General features: G+C 40.8%; 1 protein-coding gene and 1 long non-coding RNA gene across 6 annotated transcripts; one reads left to right on the forward strand and one right to left on the reverse strand.

The window, feature by feature from the left end:
* The first annotated feature begins 1725 nt into the window (after positions 1-1725).
* On the forward strand, positions 1726-4721 carry LOC131336385 (uncharacterized). Of its 4 annotated transcripts, XR_009202809.1 has the most exons (6): positions 1726-2034; positions 2166-2259; positions 2722-2891; positions 3604-3651; positions 3800-3889; positions 4381-4721. It is a non-coding gene; the product is annotated as an uncharacterized LOC131336385 (long non-coding RNA). The 4 variants fall into 4 exon arrangements; XR_009202808.1 differs by having other exon boundaries at positions 2166-2891; XR_009202807.1 differs by having other exon boundaries at positions 1736-2259.
* Positions 4722-6815: 2094 nt separating this feature from the next.
* LOC131336384 (TORTIFOLIA1-like protein 3) lies at positions 6816-11794 on the reverse strand. 2 transcript variants are annotated; one of them, XM_058372188.1, is made up of 5 exons: positions 10615-11794; positions 10245-10359; positions 9042-9616; positions 7707-8172; positions 6816-7246 (listed from the first exon to the last, which is right to left on the reverse strand). In XM_058372188.1, the coding sequence occupies exons 1-4, from the start codon at positions 11434-11436 to the stop codon at positions 7732-7734; spliced, it is 1953 nt and encodes a 650-aa protein (XP_058228171.1). In that variant the 5' UTR covers positions 11437-11794; the 3' UTR covers positions 6816-7246; positions 7707-7731. The 2 variants fall into 2 exon arrangements, with proteins under 2 accessions (XP_058228171.1, XP_058228170.1); XM_058372187.1 differs by having other exon boundaries at positions 6816-7618; positions 10615-11762.
* Positions 11795-12501: the final 707 nt, after the last annotated feature.

Here is a 12501-nt window from a genome sequence, read left to right on the forward strand (position 1 = left end):
CAGAACACAAGGGTCAACCTACAGGCAGAGATGAGCAGAATAGAGGTCACATACCTTCTTTCACAGTATCCACTTCAGAATCTCGGGCCTCGCGTATTCCAACATCGCGAAGGAGCAATGGGAGGGATCACCTCGTTGAGAAATTTCCTCAACAGTATCAGCGTTATATTTTCCACTGTGTTGACGTTCGACCCGACGGTCATTATGGCTTCAGGGCGTTAGCTGCGCAACTTTATGGTTCTAAAGATCAATGGGCTCAAGTACGACATGACCTTATCCAAGAGATTGAACAAAATCGGGTTCTGTACGATCAGCTTTATCCAGAACGTAATTATGTATCCCATGTGCTACGAAGACTTCATTGCTTCCGGCCATCGGCACCAGAGGATCATTGGATGGATTCTATATCATTGGGACTTGTCATAGCATCAACGTACAACGTTGTACTGCATACATTCGATATGACTGCTTCAAGTTGTTTCACTCACTTGCCGTTGAGCTCCCATCCAGTTCCATTCGCAACGCGCACACATATAGCTATTGGTCGTATTAATGACAATCACTTCGTGCAAGTTTTCTTATACCGTCATTATCCTGTACCACCCATCATCATATGGTGGAGGCCAAATGCATCAAATGAAGCACACGGATGGGCTCATCCTTATGAAGCACGCCTCCAATTGTGGTACGAAGTAATGCAGATAGATCCGCCGGGACGACGACCACAATTTGGTGGAAATATTGACTAAATTTGTGTATTTATTTATGTTCATGTATTGATTCTATATACTCAATTGTAATTACATGAAGTTTGATTTCGGTTTGCATTATTGTCTATTCAGAAAAATATAAAGTAAATTTATGTTGATTCAATATACATAATTTACTTCAACATATATATTTCCACTGGTTCAAAGTGAATGAAATTTGAAACACTTAATTTTTTTACTATATTTTGAAATTCTGTCTAAAAAGTTAAAAAAATTAAGCATTGGTTCAAAGTTGTCCGTTGGTTTAAAACTCAAACGGTCTAAAAATATCCAAACTTTTTTTCTGTTATTTTTTCTTTATTTAATTAATACTAATAATTATACTTTGTTTCTTTTTTGTTTTTTATTTATTTAAAATTATTTTAGTGTTCCGATTTTCAATCCGGTTGAATCGGTGGAAAGATCTTATTTTTTTATCATTTTACTTTCAATTGTCATAATGAATTTTTGAACTCGTAGAATCAAATATCTCTTAGGGCTATTCAACGAGAGCCCTAGAGTCAAAATTTAATTATGGCTATTTAGGATAAAATGATCAGAAAATTAAAATATTTTCACCGATTTAAACGGATTGAAATTTAAAACACCTAATTTTTCAACATATTTAGACAGTTTAAACTACCACAGAAATATAATTTTTCTGTTTTACATTATTTCATAATCAATATTAGGCTCGTTTGATAGGTTTCATTGAGTACATTTTAAAAATATAAAATTTATTTAAAAAAATTACGTGAAACAAAAGTTATTAACTTTTAAAAATTTATAACAAGAGAGAGAGAGAGAGAGACTGAGGCGTGAGAGAGAAAATGGGGAGGTGGAATTCACGGGGGTAAATAGGGAAAATTGTGGGCCCGCGTCAGACACCCCCCTGACACCGGTGTGGGGGTGGGGGGGAGGGGGGGGTGATTAACACCTCTCTTTAATAAAGGGCCACAGATGTTCTCTCTCTCCTACCGCTTCACTCCAAGCGCTAATTCCTTCTCCAAACCCCAACTGTGGACGACAACAACAACAACAACGGCCAACAACCCGACGTCCTTGCCGCCGCCGCCTCCCAACTCACCCCCGAGGACGCTCGCTCCCTCCTCCCCTCCTTCACCTGCGACCAGCTCCTCTCCATCGTCCAATCCGCCGCCCTATGCCACCGCGGCGTCCTCTCCGTCTTCTGCACGGATGGCCATCCGAGACCAGATTGTGTCTCTCCTCTGCTCTCTCCGTCTCTCTCTCTCTCTCTCTCTCCGTAGATCTCTAGAAGCTGCAAGTAAGAAGCTCTAATTTCGACCCAAACTTTTGTTTCTGGTTGCGTACTGAGTTAATTCATATAAAGATCTAATTATTATTTGTGATTTTTTTATTTGGTATATATGGATTGTTGAACTCTGTATCTCGAAGTTGCGAAGGAGATAAAGATCGATCTTTGAGCCTCTGTTTGTAGCAACATATTTCATCTGTTTCTGGGTCTTTCGCAGAATCACTGATTGTGCAAGTAAGAAGCCCTAATTTTGACCCAAACCCTTGAACCTAGTTACGTACTGAGTTAATTCATGTAAAGATCTAATTTTTATTTGTGATTTTTTTTACTTGGTATGTATGGATTGCTGTACTCTTTTATGTAGTTCCTAGGTGATTGGCCGGTGCTAGCACGAGGTGTTTCATGCTTGTTGTCTTTTTAGGACAGTAGAATTTGTAACTTTAAGCAGCTTATGGTGGAATATGGTTTGAAAGCAGTCTGCATATATTTCCATACACTTATAAGTCATTGTTGAGTTAGTTACATAAGGGTAGGACTGTAGGAGTTCCAAAGCAAATCATGCTAACCAAAAGATTTGCTTTAATAGTTAAAAGAGCTTGAAGTGAGAACAATAGACATTGTTGCAAATCATGCACACCAAAAGATTTTGTTACGAAAAATTTGTATTTTGGTGGTTTTGATGACCTGTTTGTGAAGATGCAATTTCAAAGCTGGAGGAAGCTTCGGAAGTTGATCCAAAGCTGCACTACACTCTCTGGTGCTTGGGAAATGCTCATACTAAAATGGCATTTACGACTTCTGATCGAGATGAGGCTATGGTTTACTTTGACAAGGCATCCCGGTACTTTCACTGAGCTCTTGATGAGGTAAATTTTAGCAACTTATTGCAAACTTTCATGTTGGGGTTACATGAGTTTAAATAAGAAAATTTTAATGCTTCATTTCAAACGAAACGTATGGAGAAACACTTATACCTATACACATAAACAGTCGCCCCGGTTCTTACTTCTCTCTAGCTACCTTCTACACTCCACTGCCGTTCCACCACCGCCATGGCCTAAACCACCTTGTCACAACTGCTGCCACATCCTCCACTGAAACCTTTTTGCTACCACCTCGCTCTCTCAAGCCATCACGACCGCCCAATCCGAGACCTACTCTGTGGCCCCTTTATCCCCAGAATGCACAAGCATTCCCTAATTTCTCTCTCCCAGCCTTTTCATCTCCAAGACTGATTGCACTCCAATGCCAGACTAAAATGGGAAAATACTGGAAACCAAGCAGGATTATTTTGGTTAGCCGATGAATAATTTGGGCCAAGGCCAATCATACTACGGATGATGGATATGTGTAGATGAACAGAAAAGTGAGAGAGGAAATAAGAGACATTGACGTCAGTGTCTGGCTTTAAAGGGGGCAATTCTGTTATTGAGGTGTAAGTTGGGCTGTTCCATACTTTCTATTTTGTGGCACTAGGGCCAGCTGTTAAAATATCTATCTGTTTCAAGCATTCGCTTCGCAACCTATGTTGTAAATAATTATTAGCTGCTTATGATTCTTATCTGGTTGTCATTGTAGGATCCACTGAATGATCTTTATATCAAATCCGTAGTTGTCTCTCACAAGGTACATTCTTCCTATCACTGACCCAGGTGCTTCTTGAAAACGAGTTCGGCCTTGTTTTGTTTGAGTTAACTGTGAATCAAAACATCTTTTCTCAAGCTTTTACTATTTTCGAAATTTATTGATGAGGTTATATCTTCTGGTTTCCTAGGCACTTGGCTTGCGCATGGAGTTTCATAAGCAAGGTGTAGCTCCGCTGGCTATGGGAATTGTTGGTCCTAGGTCTTCCTACTCTGCAAAGGTGATTATTGTTGGCCTTGTCCTACTTTTTGTGATTCTACCGTCTGAGTGACCTACCCACAGTAGAAAAATCAATTTCAATAGGAATTCGTACAGCATCCCAAGAACAAACTCTATCTTCCCCACAGCTTCCCCACAGCTTCAAGCGTTTTAGACACATTCTTACAATTGATTCCAAAATGGTGAATACATGGGGAATATTGCATGGATTTGGTGCAGTTGGCCCTATCTTTCTATTCTATTTCCGCAATGTACGCTACCTATGGTATTAACAATGCAGCTGATAACAAAGGAATCTAGCTTCAACGTTATGCAATCTTGTTTGACATATCCAAATCAAAAATTGTGATGCATCCTCATTTGTGTTTCAAACTTGGTGAGGTAGTTGTGTGGATGTATTTGTTTTCACTTTTTCAATTATTTTCCATAGATCACATCTGATATTGTGCTTTTAGTGTTGAACAACTGTTTCATTTCTCCTTTTCTTTTCAGACTGCAAAGAAAAAGAACACTGATCTTAAGTTGGACGTATTTGGATGGATGATCATCGCAGGCTGCATTATTACATTGCTGGGGTTAGCAAAATCTCATGTTCCCCCGTCACCTTCTGGATGAGTCGAGCCTTTATCTCATTTATGAACTACTATGTGTTTTGGAATTACGTTCGTCACTGCTCTTTTTTTCTGGTTTGTTGAACATGTCTGTGCCCTTAGGGCGTTAAACTTTTGGACGAAGTCATGGTTTCGCCATATGAAGACTGTTTTAAGTAGATAGTATGTTTAAGATATGATGATATATAAATTTCCTCAAGTTGAGAAGCTGTTACCTAGATATAATTCCTTCTTATTTTTTTGTGTTCTTTGTCCATTCCCAAGCCTTGGTTCTAATTTCGTATGTCTCTAGCTGCAAAATATTTTCAGCTAGACTTTTTGCTGCCTTAAGCAATGTAATATACATTCATAACTCTTCTACTATCATTCCTGCATTTCCACCTTGGCCATCAAAAACAACATTAATCTTTGCCCTCAAACAGAATAGTATATCCTCTTCAACGGGCACATAATATTCATTCTTTGCACGTGGCCGCACCTAGTTGATTCAGACAAACACTCAATTTCTCTAGTGATAGATTTACCCAAAAAAAATCTCTAGTGATAGAGATTGAATTTGCATTGTTGTCATAGCGAATCTTCTTCACGATTATTTGTTCGCCTGTCGTTGAATCATGCCATCTCAGCAGTTCACCGTAACTTCCTTTTTTAATATACGATGCATACAGCAATAAAAGAACATATGAGAAGCTTGGTGGAGAACTAAACTAAACCAACAACTCTTCACTGAACGATTATGATTATTTTTATTCAACGGCCCACATTCTTTTTTTAGAATCCTCTTAACAAATATCTTTCATTCTTTACATCTCTACAATATTCTAGAGTTCTCCTCGTAAGTTTAGCATATATAATAATATTAGAGTTTTCTACAATTTTGTAGAACAATCTAGAATCTTCTAGAATATTACGAAACTCTCTAACTTTCTTCTCGAACCTTCTAGAAAAATATAGAGCATTCTCGAACTTGATGTTGATGGAGAATATCAGCAATATCATTCCTGAGTTGTTGTGGGGTTTAACTTGATGTTGATGGAGAACTTTTCTTCCTTGACAAGCTAGCGCACCTTTACGAAAAAACTAGGTTGATGGCAATTGGATTTGCTCAATACAACGTATGACATTGGCTCCTCTTTCATTCCCTGTACTCTCTACTATGACTCTCACTCATTCCAGGACAAATGTGAGAGACAAACTAAATTCTGAATTTCGGAGGTTATATCTTGGTTAATAAAATATTTAGCTATGACATTTGCAAGGAGCCACCTTTCAATACTTGGTATTATCATGGTTTACCTCGCTTCTTAGGCTTTTTCATTGATGTATGCTTGTTTCGAATGTTGTAAGTAGCATTCTATAATTGGAAGCCATTCAATGTCCGGTCATGTTGCTTCATTTGTTCGGGTTTTGTCTTTTAGTGAAGCTTTTGTCTGTATTTTGTTCACTAAAAGACAAGAAAATGAGTGCACGTATCAAAAAAGGGAGTGCGAAAATCATTACTCCGTACCTTAAATTTACTTCCTGGGTTTCCCTTGTTTGTCATAAGTTCATAACTCATAACTAGACCTCAAATATGGATAAATTCAATTCAAATAGGAAATTCCCATTTTTTTCTGGCTACTTAGAAAGTCAGTCTGCTATTTGGCTCCTTGGGTGATAGAGGTAAACACGTTATGCTCTACTATTTCAGTTGTTCTAGTTGACCGGTTGCAATTTGCTGGATCAACGATCCCCGGCAGCAACATTGTAATCCTAACTCTACATGGCAATTTTTCCAAATCAACACCAGATATTCGCATTATTGGGTCTACCATATTGAGTTCCTACTGTTTTTTTAGTAGGATTATTTATCAAACTGTTCTGATGAAACTAGTCAAAGCAGTGCGTCTCATATACATATGGAAGGCACAGTCGTAGAAGCTGGCACAATGGTAGAAGTTTCACACATCAATGGTTGAAGAAAGAACACAGCCAGCCAGCTGAAATTGATACGTAAAAGATGCTGTTGAATTCTTTGTCCATTTCCTGGTATTTTACCCTTTGCCATGGTCAATGTGGTTTCTGTAGTTTGATTAGGTTGGTCTAGATTATCAAGATTTCCTGCATGCTTTTCTAGCTAGCTTGGTGAGCATCCGAAGTTTGTATTATCCACATTTATAATTGGATTCATGTCACAATGATCTATCCGAGTTTTTTATTTTATTTTATTTTATGTATTGGTTGGTCAGCTATCGAACGTACTGGCTTGGGCCAACTATGTAAAAGTTACGAGACTATAAGAATTTTTATCTCATTACAAACGAGGGACATGCGTCATAACCATCATTACAAACCTCTTCTTATCATTTCGAATCAAGTAGTTTTTCACAACAAAAGTATGGAAAGAAATTCTCAGCACACTAAAGAACGCATAGAAGAAATAAAATTTCATATCTATATACAACAATGCCTCATATCAAAGATTGCAACATCTATAGTGACTTTCAGGTCCTTTGTGCACAACCCCTTCCCTTGAAACTGAGAGAAACTGAATCCGAATACCAATTAATAGGTTACCAAAAGAATTGGCTTTAGAAGCTTTCTATATGTAAAGCATATTAAGGTAGAAAATAGGAAAAGAACGGCTTCTGGATTCTGTGATGTACTCCATAAGCGCACACCCCACAAAAAGTAGATTTATCTATATCCAGCAGTACACAGCTAAAATGAAAATCGATCCCGAATTTCATTCAATTGCAGCAGCTTATCTGATGGATGACAAAATGAAACTAAGAATCAGAAGGCAAATATTAACACTTCGAATTGAAAAAGTGCAATTTGCTTGATATGAAGAAGCAAAAAGAAAATCCGAGTCCACTAGTTAGTAAGACAGTAGTCACGATGGAAGTAACACTTTGTCGAGGGAGAGCAGTTTTATCAAAGAGGGAGGTCCAAACAGACCCTAGTTTCTTTTGGGTCATGGATTAGAGGAGGGAAAACAAAAAATGCAGGAACAAGGAAGAAAATAGGGGCACAATGAAGCTAAACCAATTCTTTCCTACACGCACAATTCTTTCCCTCTGAAAGGGTCTGCGTTGATGCCTTGTGCACGCACATCTCAAGCTAGCTTTCCTAATGGGCTGGCTCAAGAAATTGAAATGTGAAGTAAAAAAAAATGCACCCCGAAGATAGAGAACGAGGACTACAATGAAATTTGACATACAATACCTGCTGTAAACACTAGCCAGACATGTCAACTGGCATTTTGAACATTCTTCGAAACTCTATTAGAGGAAACCTCAGATATGCCGTGGGAGTCGCTGCGGACCTCAGCCAAAGGATTCACAATAAACCCACCACTACTTTGACCCCTGAATCTTCTGTTCTCCAGCTTAAATGTTTCAGCATTGCCATTCCGGTCGGCAAGGTCACGGATGGCAGCCATTGGTGGTGTGACTCTCGAAGAAGAGAACTGAGAGATTGAATGCCGGCGGGGCGCAGTTCTCCTCCAGAACTTGGGACTCAAAAATTCGGCACCCGGTAAACTGCAACATGATGTTCGTTTAGAATCCATATTCGACATCCTTCCATTTGTCACAGCCAAATCATACGAGATCTCGTTTAATGCCAGCTCAAACCCTTGGACGCGTGTCTCCAGAGAACGCATCCCGTTTTGTGAGCTTCCAATGAAATTCTGAATAGAGAAAGAGGAGTTAATATGTGCGAAATAGGCTTCAAAGCAGTCAAAAGGCATAATAAATCAGCAGAAGACAATGTATTGGTGGTTCAGCTACAGGAACCAAAGAACATGCATGTGTAGCAGGTGAAAAGAGAAAAACTCAATCCCCAAAAACCAAATATAAGTATTCAAGATGCTTGCTACGAGAGGATTCAGAGTTAAGTTCGACAATAAATTTTTCAAAATTCCACATTTAGGGTATATGCTAGTAGAGACTTTGTTGCATCCACCTATAGACTCTTTAAGACTCAGGTAGTATCCAACTATAGCTGCATGTGCATCCATCGCGAATGGATCATTTACAAAACATATTGATCTATAAATTTTACATCAAAGTCGTGAATCATGATCATATTTCATATTATATTCGTCTGACAAATTGGAAGAAATTTATGTTGTACAGATAGACAAAGATATATACAATTACTTATATTAATCACAACCAACTTACAGCTAAAACCATGATATTAGCATTCATGCCCTGACGAGAATATTCCAGGAATATCCTGGCCAACTCAGGAGACAACTATGGGCATGAAGATTATATCAAGACATTCAAGGATAACAAGAACTGCACGATTGTTCCAGTCACATAGCTGATAAGTGGTACTCCGTTAACTAGCATATAAAAGGACTTTTTGAAGTATAATTCTAATCCCGATATCCACGTACCAATCTATGTTCAACAGAATCAATAAGGCCTTTAGTAAGAAAAGTAGTTCACTACCAGAGATCAGATCAGATCAAGTTTACGACGAGCATGTTCAATTCTTGTCATAAAATGGCAACAACTTAGTACTTATTAAGAGTTAGTGAAGCAGTACCTGGAGGAGATCTAATAAACCTGATTGTTGATTTTCAATCTGAACAAGCTGCTTACGGATCAAAGATAGATCTTCACTCTCTTTCTGGTTCTTACAAACATTCTCAGTGATCTCACTAACTCCCACAGTTGATGCTGAGTTGTCACCCTCACATGGAACCACCTGAGACCCAGCTTTGGCACCGCCAAATTTGAACATTTTGTCATCAGCATTCCTATCGAAGAGAGCCCGTCTTGTTTCAGAAATCATAACCTGACTTCTCAATTTCTCACCTTTCTCATATCTACCCCTAGGATCATCCTCACAAACTACAGTCATGGAGGGAGAATGATTGGAAGAAATTTCTACTTTCCAATCAGTGGGCTTTTTACGGTCCAGCTTTCGAAACATTGCTTGACCTGATTTCTTGTCACTAGTATCTAAAGAACTTCTTTTCCTAGCAGTAGTTGAAACTGATCCATCAGGCAAAGCAGACCTGTTACCTGGGATGCTTTTCTTTCTCTCTTGAGGAGGTCCAGAAATAGAAGTTCGGGAAGTTTTGGAACCGGGCAGATGTTGTCTGTCAGTAGCATTATCTGTCAGAAAACGGAGAAATGAAACTAAATCAATGCCAAAAAGCTGGTAGCTGAAGCCTGAAGTGTTCCTGAAGAGGAAAAGAATGACAAATGCATATGGCTACACTGGGACATAAAAAGATTGACACTCGATCATTATCAAACTCAAGAAAACGAACCATCACAGCCAGAAATTTATAAAGCAAAAAACTGAAGAGGAAAATTAGAGATCTGAAGAAAACAAATTTTCAATTCCAATCATTTGATCCACTCAAATACTCAACGTGAACGTTCATACACGCACAATTGTTTATTTGGCTGTCAAAATTCACAAATCAGAAAAATGAATTTTGTCTGAGCACAAAATAGAACAGGAATATGATACTAATCCAGATCAGAGAATCAATATTGGAAAAAACGCAGCCATTACATTCGGTCATTTATACACATGCATCAGAACTTTATATATTCCCAAGTGGGATATATATATAGTAGAAAAAAAGAATTGGATCAAACAGATCGGACCACCACAATATTGAAACAGCCTAACATTCACATGTCCGCAGCAAATGAACTTTTTTTTTTTTGCTAACCAGGTGTCCAGGTTCTTGCGATGAACAAGAAGCAAATAAATCTCGCAATCTTATACCTTTGGGAGAAGATTGTGGTTCCGTAGGCAGCGGCGGCGAGGCCTCACCTTCAACATCAGCAATTCCTTTCCAAGCCTCCACCAATTGATTCATAGTCTCCCTCACAACCTTCACCTATACAATGAAAAAAATTCAAATTAAATTAACAAACATCACTCGACAAATCCAAACACAATCACAAATCAAATCACATCAGGTTCCCTTTACCGAAATATGAATGTACTTCCTGTGCAATTTTGGCCGCATGATTTCAGTCGAAGAGTTTTTGTACTGCGGCTTAAAATTGCACGGGAACAGAGCTATATGGACAAGTCCAGTATAGAATATTTGACTTCAAAACAATCCAATCCACATTTCAACCAATCAAACCTTATCAAATCTCCTAGCCTCGAACGTCTTCAAACACGCTGCCTTCAACTCCGCCAACGACTCCCCCTCGTCCGCCTCCACCGCCGCCAGCTTCACCAGCGCCTCCGCCGCCGCCTTCCTCGCTGCCCAATCCTCGCTCCCCAAAAAACCCACTAAACACCCCACCAACTTCCCCACCGTCTCCCGACCCGAAACCGCTCCGACACCAACCACGCTCCCCACCACCGCCAAACCCGCCGCCTTCGCCTTGAACCCGTTATTACTCCTCAACAGCTTCTCCGCCTTCGGCAACAGCACCTTCCTCAGGTACACAACGTCCGGATCCGGCGCCGAGTCGATCGCCGCCGCGACGCACAGCGCGGCGCTGGTCTGGGCGTTGTAATCCTGCTCCGTCACGAGGGCGTCGACTAGGGGCTTCACGATGGAGGTGAAGGGGGGTTTGGTGACGTGGGAGGAGATGGACGAGACGGCGGCGACGCACGCAAGGCGAACAGCGGAGTCGGCGTCGCGGAGGCGGCGGAGGACGGCGGCGAGGAGCTTGGAGAGGTGGGGGGAGAGGGCATTGCCGTGGGAGGCGGAGAGGAGGGAGATGAGGCGGACGCATTGTTTGCGGACGGGGGACCTGTCGGAGGGGTCGGTGGCGGATATGGAGGAGAGGAAGGGGGGGATGGCGGAAGGGGGTAGGGTTTTTGCGATGGCTTCGAGCTCGGCGGCGGCGGCGGAGTGGGTGTCGCGGTCGGAGAGCTTGTGGAGGCAGGCGAGGACGCGGTGGTTGAGGTCGCGGGTGGAGGCGGCGGCTTGGGACTTGGAGAGTGCCGCCATTGTTTTGGTTTTTTTACTCCTTACAAGACAAGCCAAGAAAACAGCACCAGCAAGCTAGGATTGAAGCTAGAAAAGCTAAACAAGCAAAACAGATCTCAAAGAAACCATTGGTTTGTTTGCTGGGTGGATTTGGAGGGTAATGTGGTGGTTTTTAGGGGTGGTGGTGTGGTGGGGCTGGTGGTATATCGGGGTGTAGCGGCGGGGAGGGGAGGTGGGTGGGGTTAGCCAGTTTTGGTGGTGGTTTTTGGTTCGGCTTTTTCTAGACGCTTTTTAAGCACCACTCACTCTCTCTCTCTCTCTCCTCTCTCTCTCTCTCTCTCTCTCTGTGTTTGTGTTGTGAAAGAGAGGAAGGAGTAATTAAAGAGGAAGCGGAAGCGTGACTGTGAGTAAACGCGATTTTTGCTATTCACGGCAAGGAAATGATGATGATGCTTTTGTTTTGTTGTTGCCGACGGAGTTGATTTAAAAAAAAATAAAAAATACTCCTACTATTTACTGAAAACCAAGCACAACGGCGTCGTCTAGTAATAAGCCAGCTGCTTATTTTGTCTTGTTTTTATTCCATGGCGCCGACTATTTGCAACTACAAATTTTCTAATCCTCGCCCACTCTAAAATTACTGATTTTCAGACAAAAATGCCCTTTTAAAAATGAACAAAAACATCTCCAATGAAATGACGTAATTTTGGCAAAGGTATCATCTTCCTCCCCACCCTTCTTCCCCAACCCACCTCCCACTGTACAATAAAGAGTTGACAAAAAAAAATTAATCCGGCAGAAATAGGCTCCGGCAACTCTCCAGCTCGATCAGATGGTCGTCGACGGCGAAACCGAGAACTCTTATTATTGTGCTTGTTCCAACGAGGCTCCCTCGTGCTACACCATTCCTCTGCCGGAAAAACGAAGCTCAAAGTCTACAGAAAGCGCAAAAAACCACGAGGCAAGAACAAGCTTGCCCAGCAATTCCTCAGGGAACTATGGAGACGGTGGCCCGTCTTGCTCTTCCTCCCCTACACCGTTCTCGTTTTCGAGACCTCACAAATCGGCCGCAGATTCATTCATCTG

This window comes from Rhododendron vialii, chromosome 8a (genome assembly GCF_030253575.1).
Source record: "Rhododendron vialii isolate Sample 1 chromosome 8a, ASM3025357v1".
NCBI lineage: Eukaryota > Viridiplantae > Streptophyta > Magnoliopsida > Ericales > Ericaceae > Rhododendron > Rhododendron vialii.